Consider the following 27,122-nt stretch of genomic DNA (forward strand, 5'->3'; position numbering starts at 1 on the left):
CTCTGGAAATGATTCTCCATCCCTCTGGCAAAATAGACACCCTTAGGGAAATGGAAAACAATATTTATAGTAGAAAATAAAATGTGATGTGATTTTATTAAGATCCTCTGCTGGCTCACTCAGAGGCTACTGCTTTTTGTTCCAGCTGCCACAGCAAATCTATGCTAGTAGGGAAAAAAATTTCCTTGGCTCAATGATAAGATATTATCAGTAAGCAATTTGTTAAAGAGCCTGCTATCCATCATCAGAATTTGAAACAACAATGATGAGTTGAAAATAAGTATTCATTCCAGGTTTTTTTATTTTCCTCTTCACAAATTCCTTCAGTTCCAATATCTCTTCAATAAATTGTTAATAGTATTTTGCTTTTTGTCTTTTTGGAAATAAGCCCAGGAATGAGAAGGCACCAACAACAGCTGTCACCAATCCAATGGTACTTACTGCTCGGTTGGCCTAAAAAAAAAAAAAAAAAAAAACACATCTTATTCTACAGACATTTCTGTGTCTTAAATGAAGCTTTAGTTTGTTTCCTAAACTGAATACCCATTTTAATGTACAATGAATATATTGAAAGTTCAATGCCAAATTAAAATTCTGTATGAAGAAATAAAATTATAATTTTTTAATTATGCAAAGATACAAATACATATTGATATGTATTCTTCACATTTTTTAAGCACCTGACAGTATATAGACTCATTATGTACCCAGTCCTACTAATCACTGTAGTACACCAGTGAGAGAGGTAGTAGCACTATTCCTGTTTTATAAAACATGGAAGCTTGTAAGTGATTTGCCCAAGGTCATACCACCAAGACACTGAGAGATCAACTGAGTCTTCTGGAACCCATGCTCTCCCTCTAGCAGCCTGTAACCCCTGCATATGCACTTGTTTGAGTGAGTCTATATGAGGGTGAGTACAGTGTATGTATGTGTGCATGTTTCTTGGACTAAAGAATGTCTGCCAATAAAACATGGATGTGATCTAAGCTAAATACCTATAAGCTCTTATTTGGTAGATACAATTTCTATTCTGGTAAACAGACGTCAAGAAAAGTCAATACTGATGTTAACTATCATGTCAAATTAATTTCTCATATAGACAAAATAAAATAAACCACTGTCAAGCTCAATTGTCCATAAAGGAGTTCAGACATTTATAGTTTTAATGGTTAATCATCATCATGATGAGGGATCTAATGAATATTCATGGTTTTAATAGCACTCAATGGATATTGCCTTCCATCCACATGGGTTTGAGTGCAATTTTATGACCCAAAGGTCACATTCACACACTTCAGAGTCATCAGGTGTTCTTAAAACAGCATTTGTTCTCTGGGATGTAAGGGTCAGGAAAAACATTTTTCTCAAATGACTGGGGAGCAGTCCAACAGCTGGAAACCCGACCCAGGTCTCATTTGCCTATGCCTTCTGTCTAATCAACAGGGTTCCACCATAAGCTTGCTGCCCATGGACTACTACAAGGAAATACTGCCTTCCTAAATGCTGTTTTCCTGTTTGAAATAACAGGAAGGGATGGGACCAGGAAGGAGACACAAGCAGGAATATCTGCTCCAAGTATTTGAAGTATGTATTCCCTCTATCACCCAATCTTGGAGTATGCAGGGACAAGGCCTATAATTGTGACTCATGCCTCTGTTCCAACCTCTGGTTGCTAGGGAAAATAGTACCACAAAACAACTTATTCTGAGTTCTGACAAATCCTACTTTAGTTTATAATTTTAGCTGTGCTTATTTGATTATTTATTTTACATTTATTTTATTTATAATGTTTAAGTAATTACTACCTAAATTATTCCCTGTGAGAGAACCAGAAGTCACAGCATCTCAGGGCTACCCACATAGTACATGGGGGAGAGGGGAAAGAAGGAAAATGCAGGATTCAGGAAGAATTCCAAAGAGGGGGCCAAGATGATAATCAGCAGGGACACAGGATTGTAAATGAAGCTCAAACCTAGTATAATTCCAGGCAGAAGCTGGGATCCCAGGAAGGCCTGGTACAGGGGAATAGGCAATGACAAAACATGAAAATGCAATGAGTGTCACAGGTACAGCCCTGGGAAAATGACAGAACCTTGTACGTGGGGTAGACCCAGACAGATGCAAGCCTAACCGATGAGGTATCTTTTAGCTTCTGGAAACAGATGTTAAAGAAATCTCAGAAAGGCTTGGGGAGGCGATGGGCAACCTGATCCCAAGACAAAATTCCTTGAAACTTCAGGACAAATGTTATTACAATAAAGTCATTTCCAGCAGTACATGCAGTTTCCCAGGCCCCAAATTATCTTCTTTTCAAGTGCCATCATAAATATCAAAATCCGAGGTAACCGGGACAATCCCTTGGATTTACATCTAATGGGATTTTAACATTTGAGGATATTGTTGGTGAAGCAGCACGCACAGGAGCTCTTTATTTCATGGCTCACTTAGGGTTATAAGACCACCAAATTTGACTCTGCACACTTGATCTCTGGAAGGTCTTTTTTCTGCGGGCCATTAATAAAGGCCTCATTCTTGGGATCTGTGCATGCCCGTTGAAACATCAGCTAATCTGGAGTGTCTGTGTACAGATATCAGCATAACAGGGTTACAGATGACTGTAGAGTGTATCAAGTGTTTCCTTCCTGAGACCTGAAGGCTCCAGTGGTACCTTGAAGCACAGGCAGGGTATTGTCAGGTGTTGGCTTATCCCAGGCTTATTCAAGCATTTGGCTATTTTATACAAAGATAGACACATTTTAACCCATTCTGACCCACTGTCCTATATAGAATTGAAAATCTGGACATAATGAGTTAGTAACTTGTTGGGACTGTAACAGTAAAAATATTGTTTGGGAAATTTTAGAAAACACAGCATAGGTAAGTCATAGAATAAGAGAAAATATCTGCATGAGAAAATCTGATACAGGACTATTATCCAAAATGCACAAAGAACTCTTAAAATTCAATGGTGAGTAACATGCTAAGTGAAATAAGACAATCCCAAAAAACCAAAGGGCAAATGTTTTTCCTGGTAAGTGGATGATGATATATAATGGGGGTGGGGGAGCAGGGAGTGAGAGAAGAATGGAGGAACTTTAGATTACATAGAGGTAAATGAGAGGAAGAGGGGTATGAATAATGGTGGACTGAGACAGACATCATTGCCCTATGTACACGTATGATTACACGAATGGTATGAATCTACATCTTGCACAACCATAGAAATAAAATGATGTACCCCATTTGGGTACAACGAATCAAAATGCAGTCTGTAAAAAAATAAAAATAAAAAAAAAAACTCAATGGGAAACTGAACAATCCTATTAGAAAACAGGCAAAAGATATCAAGAGACACATCACCTAAGATGTTGTGGAGATGTCAAATAAGCATATGAAAAGTTATCATATGTATTAGGTACCTGCAAATTAAAACAATAATGAGATACCACCACATGCTTATCAAAATAACTTAAATCCAAAACACTGACAACATCAAATGCTGGCGAGGATGTGTAACAACAGGCACTCCTACTCATTGGTAAGGGGAATGCAAAATGGTATGACAACCTTGGAAGACAGTCTGGAAGTTTTAAGAAATATGATATGAGATGCTGGTGGTGGAGGAGATGTATGTTTAAAGAGGGGCAAGAACCTGGCTTGATTTTGCTATGATCCTAAAAACTGCTCTAAAAAAACTGTCATTTGATTTTTTTTTTTTTTTTAAATAGAGAAAAGCACAAAGAAAAAGGACGGGATCACATTCTTCCACCCTTCTTATAATTTTTGTGCATTTTTAACTTTTTAAATTGTAGAATTATGTAGCCATTCCCTAAGAAAATTTTTCTGAATTCATGTCTCCTAAGCCTTAAGAAGATCCAAAAAAATCTAATACTAGCCATTGGTTAGTAAAAATATTAATACTAGCTATTATTTAATAGCAATGATATTAATTAACAAGTAATCCAGGTTCTGTAGTTTCTGATAGAGATTTTTATTGGATCTAACAAAGATCTATAAAATTTCTACAATAAACATAATTAAAATAGCCATTGTAGGCATGCGGTTGGTCAGGATGAATAAAGCATAACACAGCACTAAGAGACCCCAAATATTTCCCAGAACACTTCAAACAATCTCCTTGTAGAGAGTAGAAGCAGACAATACCACTGAGGTCTCCCAGACTGGTTCCTGCTCACATCAGCAGGACACTATCGCTTAGGAGGCTCCTAAGGTCGTCACTGGACCCTGTCATTGGAACGTGCCAGAGGCAAGTTCTACCATTAGTTGGGAATAGTTTGCATGGGTCTGAAGTCTGGGTATGAAAGGTGAAAAGATGATGGCTTCCAAGTCTGAATCAAAGTAATAACATGATTTTAACCCATTCTTATTTAATGACCCTTTTTACCTTATTCCAGTATGATTAACATGCAAAAAGCCTACATATATAAATATCCATGTCAAAATGTAAACAAGTAGGTATGCTTGGAAAGAAGTGTACACCCATGAAACCACCATCACAATCGATGCCATGAACTTATCCATCACCTCCAAAAGTTTCCTCTCATTACCTTTTTTTTAAAATTTATTTTTATTGTAAACAAATAGGATACATGTTGTTTCTGTTTGTACATGGAGTAACAGCATACCATTTGCATAATCATACATTTACATAGGGTAATGGTGTTTGATTCATTCTGTTATTTTTTCCTCCCCCCGACCCCTCCCACCTCTCTTTTCCCTCCATACAGTCCCTCCTTCCTCCATTCTTGCCCCCCTCCCACCCCCCATTATGTGTCATCATCCACTTATCAGTGAAATCATTCGTCTTTTGGATTTTTGAGATTGGCTTCTCACTTAACATGATATTCTCCAATTTCATCCATTTGCCTGCAAATGCCATAATTTTATTATTCTTTATAGCTGACTAATATTCCATTGTATATATATATATACCACAGTTTCTTTATCCATTCATCAATTGAAGGACATCGAGGTTGGTTCCACAGTCTGGCTACTGTGAATTGAGCAGCTATGAACATTGATGTGGCTGTATCTCTGTAGTATGCTGATTTTAAGTCCTTTGGGTATAGGCCAAGGAGTGGGATAGCTGGGTCAAATGGTAGGTCCATTCCAAGTTTTCTAAGGAATCTCCACACTGCTTTCCATAGTGGCTGCACTAATTTGCAGTCCCACCAGCAATGTATGAGTGTACCTTTTTCCCCACATCCTCTCCAACACCTATTGTTGCTTGTATTCTTGATAATCGCCATTCTAATTGAGGTGAGATGGAATCTTAGGGTAGTTTTGATTTGCATTTCTCTTATTACTAAAGATGGTGAACATTTTTTCATATGTGTGTTGATTGCTTGTAGATCTTCTGTGAAGTGTCTGTTCATATCCTTAGCCCATTTGTTGATTGGGTTATTTGTATTCTTGGTGTAGAGTTCTTTATATATTCTGGAAATTAGTGCTCTATCTGAAGTATGAGGGGCAAAGATATTCTCCCACTTGGTAGGCTCTCTCTTTGCATTGCTGATAGTTTCCTTTGCTGAGAGAAAGCTTTTTAGTTTGAATCTATCTCAGTTATTGATTCTTGCTTTTACTTCTTGTCCTATGGGAGTCCTGATAAGGAAGTCTGATCCTAAGCCAACAAGTAGAAGATTTGGACCTACTTTTTCTTCTATAAGATGCAGGGTCTCTGGTCTGATTTCAAGGTCCTTGATCCATTCTGAGTTGAGTTTTGTGCAGGGTGAGCGACAGGGGTTTAGTTTCATTCTGTTGCATAGGAATTTCCAGTTTTCCCAGCACCATTTGTTGAAGAGGCTATCTTTTCTCCATTGCATATTTTTGGCACCTTTGTCTAGTATGAGAAAATTGTATTTATTTGGGTTTGTGTCCGTGTCCTCTATTCTGTACCATTTATTTACCTGTCTATTTTGGTGCCAATACTATGCTGTTTTTGTTACTATTGCTTTGTAGTATAGTTGAAGTTCTGGTATTGCGATACCCCCTGTTTCATTCTTCCTGCTAAGGATTGCTTCAGCTATTCTGGGATTCTTATTCTTCCAGATGAATTTCATAATTGCATGCTCTATTTCTGTAAGGTACGTCATTGGGATTTTAATTGGAATTGCATTGAATCTGTATAGCACTTTTGGTAGTATGCCCATTTTGACAATATTAATTCTTCCTATCCAAGAACATGGGAGATCTTTCCATCTTCTAAGGTCTTCCTTAATTTCTTTCTTCAGTGTTTTGTAGTTTTCATTGTAGAGATCTTTTACCTCTTTGGTTCGATTGATTCCCAAGTATTTTATTTTTTTTGAGGCTATTGCAAATGGGGTTGTTTTCCTCATTTCCCTTTCAGCTGTTTCGTCGCTTGCATATAAAAATACTTTAGATTTATGCGTGTTGATTTTATAGCCTGCTAGTTTGCTGAATTCATTGATGATGTCTAGAAGTTTTCTGGAGGAGGTTTTTGGATCTTCTAAATACAGAATCATGTCATCCGCAAATAGTGACAGCTTAAGTTCCTCTTTTCCTATTCATATCCCTTTAATTTCTTTGGTCTGCCTAATTGCTCTGGCTAGAGTTTCAAGGACAACGTTGAATAGAAGTGGTGAAAGAGGACATCCCTGTCTTGTTCCCATTTTTAAAGGGAATGGTTTCAGTTTTTCTCCATTAAGAATGATGTTGGCCATGGGCTTAGCATAAATACCCTTGACAATGTTAGGTATGTTCCTACTATCCCTATTTTTTCTAGTGTTTTGAGCATAAGGGGTGTTGTATTTTGTCAAATGCCTTTTCTGCACCAATTGAAATACCATATGATTCTTATCCTTATGTCTGATGACATGATGGATTATGTTTATTGATTTACAAATGTTGAACCATCCTTGCATTCCAGGAATGAACCCCACTTGATCGTGGTGCACAATTTTCTTAATATGTTTTTGGATACGGTTTGCCAATATTTTGTTAAGGATCTTTGCATCTATATTCATCAAGGATATTGGTCTAAAATTTTCTTTTCTTGATGTGTCTTTTCCTGGTTTGGGTATGAGGGTGATATTAGCTTCATAGAATGAGTTTGGTAGGGTACCCTCCTTTTCTATTTCCTGGAATACTTTGAGAAGTATTGGAATGAGTTCTTCTTTGAAGGTCTTGTAGAACTCGGCTGAGAATCCGTCTGGTCCTGGGCTTTTCTTGGATGGTAGATTTTCAATGGCTTCTTCTATTTCATTGCTTGATATTGATCTGTTTAAATTGTGTATGTCCTCCTGGTTCAGTTTGGGAGGAGCATATGTCTCTAGAAATTTGTCAATGTCTTCAGTACTTTCTATTTTGTTGGAATACAGATTTTCAAAGTAGCTTCTCATTATGTTCTGTATCTCAGTGGTATCTGTCATGATATATCCTTTTGCATCATGTATTTTAGTAATTTGAATCTTCTTTCTCCTTCTCTTTGTTAGTGTGGCTAAGGGTTTGTCTATTTTGTTTACTTTCTCAAAGAACCAACTTTTTGTTTTGTCAATTTTTTCTTTTGTTTCAATTTCATTGATTTCAGCTCTGATTTTAATTATTTCCTGTCTTCTACTACTTTTGCTGTTTTCTGAGCTGTAATGTTAAGTCATTTAGTTGTTGACTTTTCATTCTTTTCTGGAATGCGTTCCATGCAATGAATTTTCCTCTTAATACCGCTTTCATAGTGTCCCAGAGATTTTGATATGTTGTATCGTTGTTCTCATTGACCTCTAAGAATTTTTTAATATCCTCCCTCATGTTTTTTGTTATCCATGTTTCATTCAATAGCATATTATTTAGTCTCCAGGTGTTGGAGTAATTTCTCTTTTTTATTTTGTCATTGATTTCTACTCTCAGTTCATTATGATCCAATAGAACACAAGCAGTATCTCTATTATTTTGCATTTCCTAAGGGCTGCTTTGTGGCATAACACATGGTCTATTTTCAAGAAGGTTCCATGTGCTGCTGAGAAGAAAGTGAATCCGCTCATTGATGGATGGAATATTCTATATATGTCTATTAAGTCTAGGTTATTGATTGTGTTATTGAGTTCTATGGTTTCTTTGGTTGGATTTTGTTTGGAAGATCTATCTAGTGGTGACAGCGGTGCATTAAAGTCACCCAGAATTACTGTGTTGTGGTCTATGTGATTCCTGAAATTGACAAAGGATTTGTTTAATGTACAGGGATGCACCATTGTTTGGGGCATAAATATTTACTATCGTTATGTCTTCCTGATTTATGTTTCCCTTAAGCAGTATGAAATGTCCTTCTTTATCCCTTCTGACTAACTTTGGCTTGAAGTCCACTTTATCTGATATAAGGATGGAAACCCCCGCTTTTTTACTGGGTCCATGTGTGTGGTAGGTTTTTTCCCATCCTTTCACCTTTAGTCTGTGGATGTCTTTTTCTATGAGATGAGTCTCTTGCAGGCAGCATATTGTTGGGTCTTTCTTTTTAATCCATTCTGCCAGTCTATGTCTTTTGATTGATGAGTTTAAGCCATTAATGTTCAGGGTTATTTATTCCCAGTCATTTGGCTTATTTTTGGTTTTTAAGTTGGCTTGGTTTCTCCTTTGAGTGGTTTTTCTCTAAGGTAGTTCCTCCCTTTGCTGACCTACATTGTTGTTTTTCATTTCCTCCTCATGGAATATTTTGTTGAGAACATTCTGTAGTGCAGGCTTTCTATTTGTAAACTCTTTTAATTTTTATTTATCATGGAAGGATTTTATTTCATCTTCAAATCTCAAGGTTAGTTTTGCTGGGTATAGGATTCTTGGTTGGCAACCATGTTCTTTCAGAGCTTGAAATACGTTGGTCCAGTCCCTTCTAGCTTTTAGTCTATGTTGAGAAGTCGGCTGCTATCCGTATTGGTCTCCCCCTATATGTAATCTGATGCTTTTCTCTTGCGGCCTTCAAAATCCTATCTTTATTTTGAATGTTAGGCATTTTCATTATAATGTGCCTTTGTGTTGCAATTCTGTGCATTTGGTGTTCTATAAGCCTCTTCTATTTGATTTTTTTTCCATTTCATTCTTCAGGTTTGGGAAATTTTCTGATATTATTTCATTGAATAGGTTGTTCATTCCTTTGGTTTGTATCTCTGTGCCTTCCTCAATCCCAATAATTCTTAAATTTGGTCTTTTCATGATTCCCATAGTTCTTGGAGATTCTGTTCACGATTTCTTACCATCTTCTCTGTTTGGGCAACTTTATTTTCAAGATTAAATATTTTGTCTTCATTGTCTGAGGTTCTGTCTTCCAAGTGGTCTAGTCTTTTGATGATGCTTTCCATTGAGTTTTTTATTTGGTTTATTGTCTCCTTCATTTCAACGATTTCCATTTTTTTTTTTGAGAATCTCTCTTTGTTGAAATGATCTTTTGCTTCCTGCAGGTGCTCTTTCAGCTTATTGGTATTATCATTCATTGCCTGCATTTGCTCTCTTATCTCATCCTTTGCTTCACGAATCATCTTAATCATGGACGTGGTCAGCTGGAGATCCTGGAAACGGGATGCGGTTGGTCCGGCAGGGGTCCTAGAGGTCCAGTGTGTTTGGTGTGGTTGTGGGATCCTGGAGGCTGGGTGCAATCAGTCGGTCTGGGTTCTTGGTGATAGGGCACAGTCAGTTGGTCTGGGGGTCCTGGTGGCAGGGAGCAGTCAGTCAATGTGAGGGCCCCAGAGGCAGGGAGTGATCAGTTGGGCTCAGGTATTCTGGAGACGAGGCTCAGTGAGTCCGGCCAGGGGTCCTACGGGGCCTGACTGTTGTCTCAAAATGGCAGCAGCCATGTGCAATCAAACCTGCAGGTACTGTAACAGTGAACTTCCAGGGAATAGCAGGCAGCTGGTGCTCCACTGGCGGTCGGCGATCAGTTTGCTGACTGTTGTCGGACGATCGGGAGGTGAACCTCGTGTGTTGCGTGATGGATAGGGGTAAGGCAGGCGATGGACAGGCGAGAGGCAGGCAAATGGCGGATGACAGGTGCCTGACAGTGAGCAATCTGCATTAAAAAAGGCGTCGGTATGCTGGCAGACTGCAGGTCATCATGGCAGACAAATGGGGTAAACACCAGGGGATCGATAAGCAGCAAAAACTGCCTCATCAAGAAACAGATATCCTCTGCTTGAAACCGGAGTTACAGAGCAACAAGGAATGCAGCCTCCCTCTAGTCTGCCCCTCCCATTACCTTTGCTGGACTTTGTTGTGTTGTTTTGTTCTGTCTTTGTTGTGTGGTAGGTGGTTTTTCTCCTTTCATGGTAAAAGCCCTTAACATAAGATATATCATCTTAGCAAAATTTGAGTATACAACAAAGAGTATTGTTAATAATTTGCACTTTATTGTACACTATATCTGAACTAATTTATGTATAATTGAAATTTGTGCCCTGTGACTGTTGAACCTCCCCATTTCTAAAAATTCAATAAATAAATAAATAAAAACTACTTGCTGAGTGCAGTGAACAAAACTTTATCATTAACAAAGATGAGAAATGGAACCCGTTTCCTATCGACATCACTAGTTTTCAATGCAAAGGTGAAGAGGAATTTGTGTGTGTTCTCTTGTGTTCTGGCGCAAAAGCAATTGATCATTCCACGTGAACAGAACATTCATTATGTTAATGTACTTCCTAATGAGAATGAATTTCCAATTATATTATTTTCTAATGAAAACAAATGCATCCTTTCATTATGTTCTATCTCCAACTCTTCCAAGCTTTTGTGAGAAGAATTAAACCTCACTTCTTAGAATTGAAGTTTATATAATTGATCCACCATTTTAAGATACTGGAAGACTTGAATAAATTTGAGTTCTTAAAATATTATTGAAATCATATGGTGTTATTCTTTGAACTTTTAGTCATATTGTTAAAGTTTTGATAGGTGATAACTCCCTGGAATTTAATAGGTATAAAGTTATTTTTGTTGTTTCAATTTAAAAAATTAACACTTTTTTATGTATTTTGGGTGAAGAGGACTTCCTCTTGTAAGTTTTATGTATTCATTCTCTTTTATCACCTTAACAAATCTTCGGGCTAAAACATCAACTATGCAACTGGATTGGCAGAAAAGTAAGTAGGGAAAGGGCAGCTAAAGTAGTCATGTGGTTAGCTGGGGGTCTGCTATACTATCAGAGAGTGGTGACAACTGCCAAAATTGCAAAATACTTTGAAGTCAATCTGTTAAAGGTCTCCGAAGGCTCAACGAATCAAAGGATCTATTTAAAAGCGCAAAATTCTTTTGAAACTAGCATTACAAGGAAATGGAAAACTTTACAAACCCACCAAGACATGTTATCAGTGGATCTCTGTGGGTCACTGGAAAAGAATCTCAGCATGACCATCTATGTTTGTGGCAAATGAAGCCAACAAAATCAGCATTCTTTTCAGTACATTCTCTTTATACCTGAGGTTATTGATTGAGACAGCTGTATGACAGAGTGACGAGGAAAGTCTGGAGAAGAGAAGGCAGTAAGACTGATGGAAAGCTGTGGTCTCCATTCTACTTCAAGTTCCCTCCAGCTCAAAATTCATGATGTTCACCTTCTATTCTCAGCTTGATCACTGACTTGCTACATGACCTTGGACAACTCAATTTTCCTCTTTGTCCCTCAGTGGTTTTATATTTTCATATTTTTTTCTTCTGTCTGTCACCTGAGACCTTTATCACAGCTAACAGTTACTATGTTCTCAAGGAAGAAACTCACCTGCTCTGAAACTCCTTCTCCATAGCGAAGCAAAGTCACAAAATGCTCACAGTTGTTTACCAGTAAGTCATATGCCACCTCCTGTCCAATAACAAACTCTGACCGTTGCATGACTTCATCCACAGGGAGAGGGGAGTACGTTTCATCGTATTTATTGTTTATCCGATATTTGTCATTTCCCACCACATCCTTCAAGAGCTGCATCTTCACCAGGGCCTTTGTGCTGAATACAGACTTGGCACTTGTAAATGATGAAGGAATGCCATCTATAAGGACAATTATGGTAAGCAAGGTTTAGTGACCCAGTCCAGTGAATTTCATTGCCATTTAAAGACTTTGGAAATGCTAGGATGTTTAGACCTAGCTCTGCTCCTTATATACCATCAAACCAAAAACCATTTAATCTTAGCCATAGCTCTCACTCTGTGTTATCAATAATGCTCATACTATATGACTGAGTATATATGAAAAATTTTCTGAAATTTTATGATTTTCCCACTGAACACATTGGGTGAGAACATTTTACCTAATCTTAGGAAATAAGTTCCCCAGAGACTGGTGTTATTAAACATCTTGGTTATGTGTTTCTAACACAGTACAAATGAGATTATTGCCCACCTTTTCTATCATGCTGTTTCTTTCTCGGCATCTAAACTCTTTGACTAACTCAGGCTTAGCACTAGTGCACTGTGATTAAGATGCTTGTCTTAGCACCTAAGCCACCCTCCTCATGGAACCACCTCATCATGTTTGTTCTCCAACTAAACTTCAATATGGGGCCCAATTTCCTGTTCTGAAACTTGTAGGGTAACCCAGTCCTGAGGTACAGCTCCAATCAGTCTAAGGCCCTGCTTTATTCTTGCCAGTTACTTTGGCCAAGAAACTAAAGTGCTGAACCTAAAGCTAACCTTAATAGATACTATACACCAGATGTGGCCTCTGTGGTATCCTATCCTGTTACAGGACCTGTGCCCAGGCTTTCTACCACAGATGCCTCAGTAAGTACTCACACGTAGGTTGCCAGGAATCTCTGTGTCCTGACCTGTCCCTATAAGTTCCTGAGGGTGGACAGGCAATTTCTCAGGGACCAGGTCTAATGGCAGGCCCTGGTCTCTCTCCAACTGCCCACGACTGCTATGCCTGGTCATGTCCACGTGACTCATGAGAGGAAGGGCCCCTACGTAGCGTGCATTTAGAAATTTCCCCCCTTATTAATGACTGAAAGCAAACTTTCTTTTCCATTACCCTCTGTCTATCCTCCTTCTAATAGAGTAGTATTCTAAGTTAACCTTACACACTGAAAGTTTTACACATTACAAACATATTTACCCTAGTTAAAATTACTAAACTTTTTACTAGTCTGATGTAAAAGTCAGGAAATTGAAGCTCAGAGAGGTGAACTGACTTGGAAAATATCATAGTTGTTAAGAAGAGAAATAGGAATTAAATAGAATTTAAATAGAATTTTAATCTACAGGATCAGAGCTCACTGCTTGAACCATATGGACTTTAAAGTGAAAACATTAATATGGAATTTCGCAGTAGAAAATAAGAAAACATTATTTTCCAATGTGAAAACTGTAGAGATAACGTGGATATATGAGGTTACTTAGTGTTAATCACTAGATCTTGGAAATTAGCAGCTGTGAATTGTAAATGCCATTTTATTTGCCATTTCTATTTATAATATTTTGGAACAGAAAGAAAGTAACTCAAAATGTTGTAAAAACATTTCATTAAAATTCTTAGGACTTCCTAAGACAGTAAGACTCAGACCTATACACACTTATCTTTAAAGATATCAAGAAAAAGTATTTCATATTATTTGCATATATTATTCCTAATAAATTTGTGCTCATTAACTGTTTAGAAAATACAGAAAAATAAAGCATAAAGATGTAAATAGAAATCACTCATCCCATCATCTAGAAATAGTAACCGTTATCACTCTGATGTGTCTTTTATGTTTCTCTTACTAATTCATGTATATACGTGCATGCACATGTGTGTATTTGTACATAATTCTTTTGCAAACTGGGTATAATATTGCTTATTGCATTTTAATCTTTATTTTTCAAATAAATACTTTATCAAGACTGTTTCCCATTCAATTAAACATGGTCAGGTTATTATTATTTTTTTTAATGCCTGGCTGTTATTTTTAATCTAACCAACTCCCCAACCCACCATTGCCTGTTTCTTCCTGGAAATGATTCTATCTGAGCTGACCATAATATCCTATTGTCCTGAGCAAGGTGCTGGTCCAGTCATGGGCATGGGACTCAGGGTGGACTAATTAGAATCATTCTCTGTGATTTTCTGAACTACAACAGGCAGGGCTCTTTCCTGTTAAGTTACAGACTTTAAAAAATGAGAGCCTCAGGTTGCTTTTTGTCCTCAGTTTTAGAGAGACAAAGCCAGGGAGAATGAAGGCACAGCAAAAAGAATGCAGATATGAGCCCAAGAGTTCTAACTGTGTTCAAATCCTACATCAGACATCTCTGAGACCAGCATCACCTCTATCCTTTGTGCAGTTCCCTTCAGTGCAGCAATGACTTTGCCTTTTTACCTGTTTACTTAAGCTAATTCTAGTTTTATTTGTTACATGCAAATAAATAATCTTAAATACAGATACCAAATATTCTGTGGCTAAATAATAATGTGTTAACCATTCCCCTATTGAACATTAAGCCAGTGTCAATTTTTTAAACCATTATAAATGAGGCATATGCGAAGGCCCTTATACAGAAGTGTTTGTACATATTTCTAAATAGTTCCCCAGACTCCTGGAAGTACAATTAAAGTCAGAGCATATGAACTCTTAAGACTTAATTCATAGTGCTAAATTGCTTCTGTGAATGACACTATCAGTTTACATTTCCATGGACAATATCTTTGTGTTCATTTCACTATTCCTTTATCAACACTGACTGCTTTCACTTTTTATTGTTTGCTAATGAGACAGGCATGCAATCTGTCATTGTTTTATTTTACAGTTTGTAGATGACTACAAAGTTGAAATTTTAAAAAATGTGTATTAGCTTCTGCTCTTCTTTTACAAACTGTTCACAATTCTTTGTCCATTTGTTTGTTGGGATTTTGAGCTTTGCTGTCCTCTCAGCCATTCCCCAGATAGAATCTGACTTGTTTTCTCACCTCCTCCAAGTTTTTCCTCAAATAGTACTTTATGAATTTTTCCCGACCACTTCATTTAAAATCACAACACCCCACCTCCATCTCCCTGCCTTTGGCACTTCTTGTCCCACCTATTTGACTGATTTTTTTCCATATCACTTATCTCCCATCTAACATTTACTACTGTAATTTGTTTTTGGTCTCTCTCTCTACTAAAATATAAGCTTCACCATGTAGGGAGATGTCTAAACAGCATTCAACATATACTAAGTAATCTATGAATATGTGTTGAATCATCCATTTGTGTTATCTATAAGAATATTGAACTTAGTCATGTTTGGGCAAATATCTTCCCCTGGTAGTTATTTATTCTTTAATTGTGATTTTTTTTTTTTTAATTATAGAGGCTTTACACTTTAACATTAATTGGCCTTTGTGATTTCTTCAATGACAATGTGCTTTCCCTAGAATGTCCCTCCTAAACCTAGATTAGCTTGATTTACCTACTTTTTACATTATATCAGTTTAATGATTTTATGATGTCTTTTCATTACGAGAAAACTAAGAAACTCCAGGAGCCATGAGAAACAAACCTTACCTATAGGCGCTATGTTGATAACATAACCGTCACCCAAGTACAGCGCCCAATGCTGATAGCCAGGACGGAACACTTCAATCAAGTCCCCTGGGTGGGGGTTGCCATGGTAGTCCAAACTGAAGCAGTCATTATGCGCCATCTGAAACGACAGTCACAAGGATGATCGAGCTGGCCAAAAGAGAATCAGTTCACTACTTTCACAGAAACAAAGGGTGCAGAATTTATCAAGACTGTATTACTTATTAAAGACTAAGACCCATGCCACTGTCCTCTTGGAATGACTCCAAGAGAATTTATATGCACAAGCAGAGAACAAATTTTTCTGCTCTTGCTTAATTTTCTATAGTAATGCTTTTCTCAACCTGATCAATTTCAACAACTCAAATGTTTTATAGTTCTCTCCTTAAATCCACAAATTCATGGTTAATATAGCTTACTTATACACAAAATCAAAAATATTAAGTATTAAAATATGCCTTATTTGAAATAGAAAGGAGAAGTAAAATGAAAGTAAATGTAGCTCACATTTCTGTTCTACTGTATAAATGCTCAATCCATTAGTACACTAAAAAAATACCATAAGGTGTCTATATGCTTGCACTTACTTAGCATTAAAAGTCAGGATTCCTGAGCATAAGATCAGAAGTATTTCAGCCTTTTATATTCAGCAAAGTAAAATCAAGGAGAAGAGGTATGTGTAGATGCTAGTATTCTTTGAACATTAAAACTCTGCAAAAAAATACTTTGTGTTACAGAATTTAATTTAATGTCACTTAATTTAATCAGAGATGACTTCCAAGCTCAGATGGATGTCCAGCCAGATATTCAGTGTAACATAATATGGGGCATTTTTTTCTTATTCATAAATGTGCTATGCATTGTAGCATGTCTAAGCACTTCAGTTTCCACTAGAAACTATCAGTAGATGCCCTTTGCCACTGTAACAACCATCAGTGCTGCCACAAATTTATACCACTTCCCTTACTGCTTCACTCAAAGTCTGATTTCTCACTTATGGATTCCCAGAAGCAGAGAAAGGTGGTCCTCAGTACAAGCAGGACAACTTGGAAGGTTGGGTGGTTCATCATATAGACAAATCAAGTATGAAAATTCTGAGTTAGTGAGGTTTTTGCCTCCTTCTAAGTCAATACTCTTCAAAAAAACATATAAGGCTCTGACAGCTGATTTTTATGGAGGCTACATTTTCTGTGTATGGCACAGAAGTAGAATAACTCAGCAAAAGAAAGTTACATACATCTATCCACAATCAGAGGGAGATTTAATGATGTATGCATGTTGAATTTCTAATTGTCGACAGAGTTCCTCATCATCTCACTCTAATGAAGACATGTACACTCATTTACAAAATAAATTCAAGTGCCAAAAATGGAAACTTCCAAATCATCTAGATTATGATTATAATAGCACAGGCTAAGGACTTGGGAATGCAGACTTTCATTTTTCTGGCACTCTAAAAGGTTTTTTTTTTACAACAATTAATATTGGAAGGGTGTTTTCCCAAGTATTTGTGTGCCATCTGTTGAAAACTTCAATCATCACACTGTCATAGAAATGTGGCCAAATGTAAGCTGTCCATCTGTTGAAAAATAATATTAAAACCCCTTTATAGAAACCGTTTAGTCTAACCCCCTCACAAATATGTCTGAGTCTTAATAATATGGCAGTTCACAATTTGACCACATGGGGACTAAAGGGAAAATAGATAATATACTATGATATAAACAAACACATTTTCCATGAATAGGAATCAACAAGCACACACAGCTGCCTACTAGAATTTGGGACCTATTATAGCTGAACTTATAATAATAACCACCATTTGAAAAGGGAGAACTTCTTTTTTAAAATGTACCATCTCAATTAACCCTAATTAAATGAAAAAAATTCTCACAACTATTTAAGTTTATTATATATTATTATCCAATTTTATAGATAAAAGGTACCATAGCAAATGCTAACTTTTGGAAAATACCCATTGAAACCTTATATTATAAAATAGAAAGGGAAAATAACCAGACTAAGGGTTAATAATGTGAGCTTTTCTCTCAGTCTTCTACTTGTTCTTTGCCAGTTTGATAATTTTGGGTAGATTACTCAGACCCAGTCTCAGCTTCATCATCTTGAAGATAAGCTTAAGAATATAGGGCTGACTCACTTATTTTGAATATCTTTTGAAAGAAACTACTCTTTGTGAACTGATTAAAAGTGGATATAAATGCTTTATGAAAACTGGCAAGAGTTGGACAAGTGACAGTAAGGGAGAGGAGATTGTCTGCCAACTTGAGATTGGTTGATTTTGGTTCCTTTCCTCTCTTCCAGCCATAATTGATAATTCTAAGATAATTCCAGCCACAACTGACAATTCTACTGCACAATTTTAATATACTTAACACATTTTCCTTTTCTGATTTATGAAGTATATGTCAATTGATTACACAAAGACTGTCATATTTACAAAAAGAAAGAAAGATAAAAAGGAAAATATTTCACACAAGACATTCCCCCAGAAACAACATGAGGTGCCTCAAGGATAATATGTAAGGGAAAAAGTGGGTTTTGACACTGACCTCCTAGAATTACAAGAAGTTATTGCAGAAAGAGACGTCAGATTCCATCAAATCCAATGATTTCCAAACTTGCTTTAGCAGCAGGGACCTTATACACAATCACATATCAGACCCACAAAAGTATAAAGTGTAAAAAGTAGTAGTACCTGGATATAATCAGAAAGGGTGCAAGAGCCCCACCTGCCCCTTCCTCAGTTGCTATTGCTACTGAGGCCTCCTGGGATCTCAGCACTTTGGGGAATATAGCTAGTCCAACCCTCTCACCTTGTTTTTAAGTTAAAGGAAATAGAACTATACAGGCAATTTTGACTGACAAAAGCCATATGCTATATTATGAAAGATTTTCAACAATTGGTGCTGGAATGATTACATCTGTAGGGAAAATAAAAACATAAACAAAACCCACAGTTATCAACAGACCTCTACTTAAATCTCACAGGTTATACAACAAATGTAAAACTATAAAACATAGGGGGGAAACATAGGCGTTAGTACTCAGACTTGATACCGAAAGCATGATCCATAATAGAAAAACTGATGAATTGGAAGTATTCAAAATTAAAAGCATCTGCGCTATAAAAGCTAGAATCAGTATCTAGAACATATAAAGACTCTCAAAATTCCGCAGTAAAAAAAAAAAGCAAGGAATGCAATCAGAATGTAGTCGAAAGACATAAAGATGCACTTCACCAAAGGAGACACACAGATGTCAAGTAAACCATGTTCAACATTACTAGCCATTAAGGAATGCAAATTAAACCAAAATTAGATATCACTACATACCTATCAGAATATTAAAGTAAAAAAACAGTGACAATATCACCTCATAAAAGTGGTAACTAGATCTACCAGATGTACAAATATCAATACAGGAACAAAGAAATATGAAAAAAGGTAATATGAGGCCCCCAAAGAACATAACTCTCTAGCAACAAATTCCAAAGAAAGTGAAATGGGTGAAATGACTGATAAAGAATTTAAAAGAATGATTATATAAATTCACAAAGAGTTCCAAGAGAATATGGATAGAGTTAAATGAAATTAGGAAGATAATACAAGATATGAATACAAAATTTAGTAAAAAGATAAGAGATTTTGAAATAGAATCAAACAGAAATCTTGAAAATGAAGAGTGCAATTAGTCAATAAAAGCCTGAAGAATACAGTAAATCAAGTATAAGAAAGAGTATCTGAACTCGAAGACAGGTCTTTTGAAATGTCCTAGTCAGAAGTTAAAGAAAAAAAAAAAAAGAATGAAGAAAGTATTTAGTAACTATGGAACATCAGTAAATTACCAAACATCCACATTTTTTTGAATACCCAAAGTAGAGGAGAATAAAGTTTAGGGCATAGAAAATTTTTCAATGACACAATAGCTTCCATAATCTTAGGAAATATAAGAATATATTCAGGTGGCATACAGGCTCCAAAAAGACATGACTTGAAAAGAGCTTCATCGTAGCATGTTTATAGTCAAACTGAAAAGTACAAGACAAAGAAAGAATTTTAAAATCTGCAATAGCAAAGCCCCAAGTTACATTTAAGATTATCTTCATTAGATTAACAGCAGATTTCTTAGCAGAAACCATATGGGCTATGAGGGAATAGAATGACATGTTCCAAGTACTGAAAGAAAATAACTATAACCAAGATTTCTATCCAGCTGAGGTCTCACTTCAGAAATGCAGGGTAAATAAAGACTTTCTAAGACAAGCATAAACTGAGGGAATTTGTGATTACCAGACCAGCTTCATAAAAGATGTTTAAGGAAGTTCTACATCCAAAAAAGAAAGATAGCTACCATTATGAACATATGAAAAAGAATAAATACTACTAAAAGATTAAATACACAGAAGATAAATAGAAAAGAATCAAACATTATCAAAATAATAATCCATTAAATCACAGAAATGAACAAAAGAAGAAAAAAACAAAGAATAAAATACCTAGAAGAAAATCAACAAAATGATGTATAAGTCTTTATCTACCAATAATAACCCTGAATGTAACTGAAGAAAATTCTCCAAAAAAATATACAATCTTGTTAAATGGATTTAAAAAAACACACACCCAGCAATATGCAGACTACTAGAAACACACTTCACCAGTAAAGATACACAGACTTAAAGTGAAAGGATAGAAAACTGTATTCCAAACAAACAAAAAAAACAACAAAGAAACATTAGTTAAAGCATACTACAAATCAAATGGACAAACACTTAATCCAACAGCTGCAGAATACACTTTTTTTTTCATCAGTGTATGGAACATTCTCTAGATTATACTATATATTAAGTTACAAAACAAATATTTTAACAATTTTTTAAAAATAAAATCACATCCTGTATCTTTTTTAATCACAACTGAGTAAAAGTAGAAGGCAACAACAAAAGAAATTTTAGAAATTATACAAGTGCATGGAGACTGAACAATACTCTTTGACCAACTCTTTAGTTGGTCATTGAGGAAGTCAGAGAAAAATTTAAAATTTTTCTCAAAACAAAAATGGAACAACAAACCCAAACTTATGGGATGCAGGAAAAGCAGTACTAAAAGAGAAATTTATAGCAATGAGTGTCTGCTTCAAAAAATTGAAAGACTTCAAATAAGCACCCTAATGATGTATCTCAAGGACTTAAAAAGCAACAACAAACCAAACCCAAAATTAGTAAAAGAAATAACAAAGATCAGAGTAGAAATAACTAAATAGAGACTAAAAAAGTACAAAAGATCAATGAATGAAAGGGTTCTTTGCAAAGATAAACAAAATTGTCAAACCTCTGGCTTGACTAACCAACAAAAGTGTGTCCACCATTCTTATTCATTCTTATTCATTATAGTAATAATTATAAAGCAATTAGTCTAGAGAAAGAAATAAAAGGCATACAAATAGGATGTCAAATTATCTTTATTTATATATTACACACACACCTTTAAAAACCACCAAAAGACTATTAGAACTGACAAAAAAAAAATCAAGGAAAGTAGCAGGATCCAAAATCAACATACAAAACTTAGTGATTTTTCTATACACTGACAACAAATTTACTAAGAAAGAAATCATGAAAGAAATAACCACCAAAAAATACTTAGGAACAGTCTTAACTAAGGAAGTGAAAGACATCTACAAAGAAAATTACGAAACACTGATGAAAGGAATTGAAGACACAAAAAGATGGAAAGACCTTCCATATTCATTGAAATAATTAATATTATTAAAATATACATACAACCCAAAGTGATCTACAGATTCAATGCAATACCCATCAAAATACTAATGACATTCTTCAAGGAACTAGAGAAAACCATTCTTTCAAATCCATACGCAAGCACAAAAGACCCCGAAAAATGAATGCAATCTTTAGAAGATAGAACAATGAATCACAGTAGCTGGGTCTTTTTTTTTTTTTTTTTTTTTAAACAATACCTGATTTCAAGACATACTACAGAGTCACAGTAACAAAAACAGTATGGTGGTGACATAAAAACAGAAGCACAGACCAATGAACCAGAACAGAAGTCCCAGAAATAAACCCACACATCTATAGCCAAATGGTTCTTAACAAAGGTGCCAAAACATACATTTGAGAAAGGACAGCCCCTTCTATAAATGGTGTTTGGAAAATTGGTTATCCATAGGCATACGACTGAAACTTGATACCTATCTCCCTCCCTGTACAAAAATCAATTACAAATGGATCAAAGACCTAAATGTATAAGACCTGAAATTAGGAAACTTCCAGGGAGAAAGAGAGAAAATATTTCAAGACATTGGTGTGGCAATGATTTTCTGAACGGGACCCCCCCCCCCCCAAGCACGGGAAAAAAGAGCAAAAGTAGACATATGGAATTAAACCAACTAACAAGCTTCAGCACAGCCAAGGAAACAATCAACATAGTGGAGAAACAACCTACAGGATGGGGAAAATATATTGCAAACTATACATCTGACAAGGAGTTGATGGCCAGAAAATATATATATGGGAAGTAAAAAAAATTCAACAAGGAGGAGGAGGAGGAAAAGGGAGGCAGGGAGGGAAGAGGGGAGGAGGAGGAGAAGAAAGGGAAGAAAGAAGAGGAAAAAGAATTGGAAGAGGAGAAAGAAAAGGAAGAGGAAGAAGAGGAGAGGGGAAGTCAGACACAGAAAGATAAGTACCACATGTCCTCTCAAATATGTGGGAACTTTAAAAACAACGACAACAAAGTCAACCGGAAAGTAGAATAGTGATTACTAGAAATTAGGAAGAAGAAGGTGGGGAGGGTGTAAAAAGGGTGGTATACATTATAAGTATATATTCTGTATATATATATGGAATATCAAACTGAACCTCAACAATATGTATAATTAATATTGTGCCAATATAAAAAGAAAACTGTGCTGAAGGCATACTATGAAATAAAATGCAACAATTTTTTTTTCTTCAGTGCTGTGGATTGAACCCAGGGCCTTCAATATATTGGGCAAGCATTCCATTACTGAGCCACACTCCAGTTCTCCCTAACCTGAAACAATTGCTGATACATGCAAAATCTGAATGAATCTCCAGAGAAGTGTGCTCAATGGGGTCAAAAGGTTGCTTACTTCTGATCCCCCATATAAAACAACCTTGAAATGCCAAAGTTATAAAAATAGAGAATGGATCAAGCTTGTCAGGGGCTAGGGAAGTGATGGAAGAATATGGTGTGGCTATAAAAAGGTAAGAGGAAGAGTCTAGTGGTGACTTGTAAAAAACTGAGCTGATTATTATGATCATTATTTTACAGATGAGGTAACAAACAGAGACTCTGATGAGTTAAGTGCCAGACCTGAAGTCACACAGGTAGAAAGTGACAAAACTGGAATTTAATTTTAGGTCTTCATACTTCAGACTTCATACTCCTTTTTTATACCACTGATTAATATCATTAACCAAAGGAATAATTAAATAACACCTCATCTTTTCCCTGCTCTCAAACACCTACTAGATGTTGTAAAAGCACACAAATATATACTTCATATAAACATTCATATGCAGAACTAGTGAGTAATGGGAAGTGGAGTCTTGCTGGAGAACCCCTGCTTCTCTCCTGCTCAGGAAGTATCAGGGTAGGGCAAAAAGCTTCTGTAAAGTTCCTAGACTCAAACCTTAGGCAAATGGCTGTAGCTTATGTGCTTGGCTAATGTGATTTACCTGAACCACATCTATCAATTTTGTTCAGGCACAGGTGTGTAATCCAGTATTTCTAAAGTGTGAGATAACACAGAACCAATTAAAGATGCATTTTAAAAGTCCTCTACTACTATCTCTGTAGTATCACCTTTAAGGTAAAGATGCTTCAAATTTAACAGTTCACTTGCACAGAACTGCATGAATCGGTTATAATAGAGTGGTATGAGGGTAAGTCTTTCATCTTTGTATCAGAAATTTCCCACTTCAACTGCCAAAACAGGCTGCTCATTTATAGCTCCATCTTGGTCCCTGGGGATGCATCAAAAGAAATAAGTGTTTCCTGTATAGTCGGCGAGAGTGGAACTCTCAGCCTCCCAATGTGATTTGGACCCTTTCCCACTTCAGCTGAATTCTCCATAACACTGCTACACTGAGATGTTGCCTTGAAGCCCTGTGCTCCTGGACTGGCTAATCCTCAGACCCTCACAGCTACATGGATCTTTGGTCCAACAATCTCACTCTACAGCTGAGTTCCACTCCAGTGTAAACTAACGATCTTCAGCAACTGCATCCCCGTCATGCTCTGCTTGGAATCTTCCCAAGGCTTCCCACCACTGACTCCCATTCAGTTTTGGCCTCTATGCATCCTATATTCCGGGCCTATCAAACCATTTTTCCCCCCACACATCTGGAGGAGGTGGTGGTTGCTGTTTCAGATGCTGGGTTTGTTTGGTTTTTGTTTTGGTTGGGGGGGGGGGTTGTTTTGTTTTGTTAACATTTAACCTTCTATCTGAAATTCCTACTTCCAAATGTCCCCAAGTGATCCGCTCTTAAAGATCCAGGTCAGATGCCACCTCTCCCCTTAGCTCTTCCTCCAGTCAGCCAGAAAGACAGACATCTCCTTCAGAGTTTCCATACAGCATTCTAACAGCCCATCCCACTTTCTACACCTGTATCAGTGGAATTTTCTGGGGAATTTTCTCTTCTGCCCCATATGTAAGGCTGGTTCTCGTTCATCTCTAGACTTTCAGTTCGTAGCAGAGTGTTTAGCACAAATAACTGCCATGCAAATGTTTCATGAATGAAGGAATAAGGAACTCAAGCTCAAGAAGGATATAAATGTCTGAATTTTTCCAGCAGATGAGTCATATTAATAGTCCTGAATGCCAAATAGCACCATCGTTATCTCCAAATTCTAAGATAACACTGACCACTTGTATTACTATTCATATTCATTTCAATAAGGACAGTAGGTATAAAAAGCCTTGAGAAGCAGACGGCTTCTAGACCCAGTTCTGCCACTTCATAGCTACGTTAAGTTTGAAGAAGCAAGTCTCTTTTTTTCCCTGGGGACTCAGTTCCTCCACAGGGTTGAATTAGATCAGACGCTCTCTAACCCTCTGAACTTTTCCTCTTTGACAGTTGATTAAAACATGGTTCCCAGCATCTAGAGGTCCTCCTTCCCTTCGCCAGCACACCTCACTCTTAAGCCCGGGTCGTCTCCCCTCACCCGGCAGCAGGTGCTGATGTCCGGGGTTCTCCCTGGTTCACAACTGCGACCCTCCTTCTAGCGACTCCGGGACGACTCCATCAGCACCCGAAAAAGGCCCAGGAGGTAGCAGTGGACCACCGCTGGCCCGCCACCTGCGCCAACGCCAGCCCAGTCGCGCGAAGACCCGCCCCCCCGCGGGCGCCAGGCGCGCGAGGCCCTGCGCCCCAGACGCAGCAGCGCACGCCCGACGCTCGACGCTAGGGCTCTGGGCGCCGCCGGCTCCGCCCCCGAGGTGGGGCGCTGCCGCCAGGGTCCGCCCCGCCCTTCCTGGAGCCCTGGCCCTCTGACCTGCCGGTGCAACTTAGTTTGCCCTTAAACAACCCACCCACCTCGACCCAGAAGCACAGACACAGCGCTGCCCTCCGCACGCCCCATGCACAATCAAGCACACGAACCCGGCGCTCAGAGCACAGCCCCAGCCCTGTACCTGAACAGGGTACGTTCCAGCCAGCAGCTTGGACTTTCCTGCAACCAACTTTCATGATATCAGGGGCTGTGCTAGGCGCTGCAGTTATAATGGTAATCCATTTTTGTTGAGTCTAGAAATGGTAGGATACCTTCATCAGCATTTGACATTACACCCTGTTCTAGCTCTACACAAATTTTTTCAGGGAAGAAGAGATCGTGGTCCCTGTACCCCAAGGAAGCATCCAGTAGCGAGGACACACATAGGCCAATTCTTTTTGGATCCCTCCCTGTCACCAGTCCCTCAGCTCAAGGTCAACTTCAGAGTGTGGAGAAGCAAGTAGATCAACAGAAAAAGCAAGAATAGCCGGCCGCTGAGCCTCCGAGTACTGATTTCCCTCAGTGGGAAATTTACCTGGCTCTAGAAGGATGGGGCCTTCATTAAAGACCTGATTCTCAAGCAGTCCATTCCCCTCCCCACCTACCCTGCCCTGCCGTGTCTCTGAAAACGATCTTGGTTCTAGACAGATGAGCAGACCAAGTCCCTTATTCAGTGTGACTCAGATTCATGTGATAGAGCAGGGCCTAAGTGACTCTCTTTCAAGTCAGGTAGGCCAGCAGAGGTCTCCAGGAATACAGCCATGTGTGTTTAAAAATAAAACTGGGCATGGAGAGTATCCTTTTACTCAGGGCTTAGAAAAAAAGAAGACAGGCCAGGAATACTAACCAGCTAAGTAAGGAAGGCTTGGCAGACTGTTAAGTGAACTTTTTGGAGCACTGCAGAGCTCTTTTCTTCAACTGTTTCCCTACCTGAATGGTTACATCCCTCCCAGCCACTTGAACCAACTAAACCTTTGTGATATCAGGTGCCTTGCTAGGGACTGTGGTTGCGAAGATGACCTGTCTTGTTGAACCTAGAAATGTTAAGATAGGCTCATCCGGAATACACATTACACTATGTTTTAGCTCTAGGTTTTTATTCTGATGTAAATGGAATTTCAGTTCAAAGGATTCCCCCTCGCACACACGGATTCAAAGGCTAATATAACAAGCTAATTTTATGTATTATGCATAATGAGATAAGAAGTACCTAAATATACAGCTATTTTTAGAAAGGAATGGGTTCACTTAAGAAGGTTGTGGGTGAACTTGCATGACTGAAACCTGAGGTCTGCTTCTGGCACCTTTGGAAACACACAGTGCCCAGAAAGTCATGGAAAGCATTTGAAATCTAGATATTATGAGCAAACAAATTTTTGGCAAGTAGAAACTAGACTCTTAGAGAGGTTATAACTTTGTTTTTTTTTTTTATGTGCTATTTTTCTTACAGGTTTCCTACTTAATATATAGTTACAGTTGTAAACTGAATCTGATATGCCTTTCAATACCTTGTTAATGTCTCAAAGAGAAAGTCATAAACATGTATTATTTTATGCTCCTCAACTACTTCAATTGAGTCATCACTGAAGGAAGTGGTTCATGATTTTATACAGGAGAGTTACTGTGAGCATTTATAAAGCCATCCCGCTTATGAGCTAAATTTATTATGTTTGCCAGGTTAATCTGTTTTCTCTAATCGGACACTTAATCATCCAGTCTCCTCCCTGCATTATGGATTCATGAATGTGAACTGAGGAGAGTTGCTCAGTCAGGGCAAGATGATAAATTAGCTTTTCATTTTGGGGGTATTTGTGATTAAATGCCTCATAATAGAATTAAAATGAAATAAATCTTGTGATTTTAGTTCTAGATCCCTGCCAGGTATAGATAAAATGCATTTAGTTAAGAATGAATTCAACTCAATGCCTGAATGGAATTTATAGGAGAAATACAGAGAGCTTGTAGTACAAGAGGGCCAAATCTCCCCCCATGTCTATAGGTGGAAGAGATAGGTGGTTGATCTCTCCATGGCACTCTATTGGATGGGGTAGCACAGAATTAATTTCCATTCCGAAAGAATGAG

The 27,122-nt window shown here is 37.5% G+C and overlaps 1 protein-coding gene across 2 annotated transcripts; it reads right to left on the reverse strand.

Annotated features, from left to right (window-relative positions):
- Positions 1-197: 197 nt before the first annotated feature.
- Positions 198-24,909, reverse strand: PLAAT1 (phospholipase A and acyltransferase 1). 2 transcript variants are annotated; one of them, XM_079155698.1, is made up of 4 exons: positions 24,713-24,909; positions 15,465-15,603; positions 11,732-11,997; positions 198-453 (listed from the first exon to the last, which is right to left on the reverse strand). In XM_079155698.1, exons 2-4 carry the CDS (start codon positions 15,601-15,603, stop codon positions 352-354), a joined length of 507 nt encoding a protein of 168 aa, XP_079011824.1. In that variant the 5' UTR covers positions 24,713-24,909; the 3' UTR covers positions 198-351. The 2 variants fall into 2 exon arrangements, with proteins under 2 accessions (XP_079011824.1, XP_079011825.1); XM_079155699.1 differs by having other exon boundaries at positions 24,681-24,909.
- Positions 24,910-27,122: the final 2,213 nt, after the last annotated feature.

Source organism: Sciurus vulgaris (assembly GCF_902686455.1).
Source record: "Sciurus vulgaris genome assembly, chromosome: 10".
Classification (NCBI taxonomy): Eukaryota; Metazoa; Chordata; class Mammalia; order Rodentia; family Sciuridae; genus Sciurus; species Sciurus vulgaris.

Bases quoted from the DNA above. Each gene is read 5' to 3' on its own strand.
- PLAAT1 (XM_079155698.1), bottom strand. From the start codon at position 15,603: ATGGCGCATAATGACTGCTTCAGTTTGGACTACCATGGCAACCCCCAC. The intron at 11,998-15,464 runs GTAAGGTTTGTT...TTGTCCTTATAG, and splicing joins TATCAACATAGCGCCTATAG to ATGGCATTCCTTCATCATTT. The intron at 454-11,731 runs GTGAGTTTCTTC...TTTTTTTTTTAG, and splicing joins GAGAAGGAGTTTCAGAGCAG to GCCAACCGAGCAGTAAGTAC.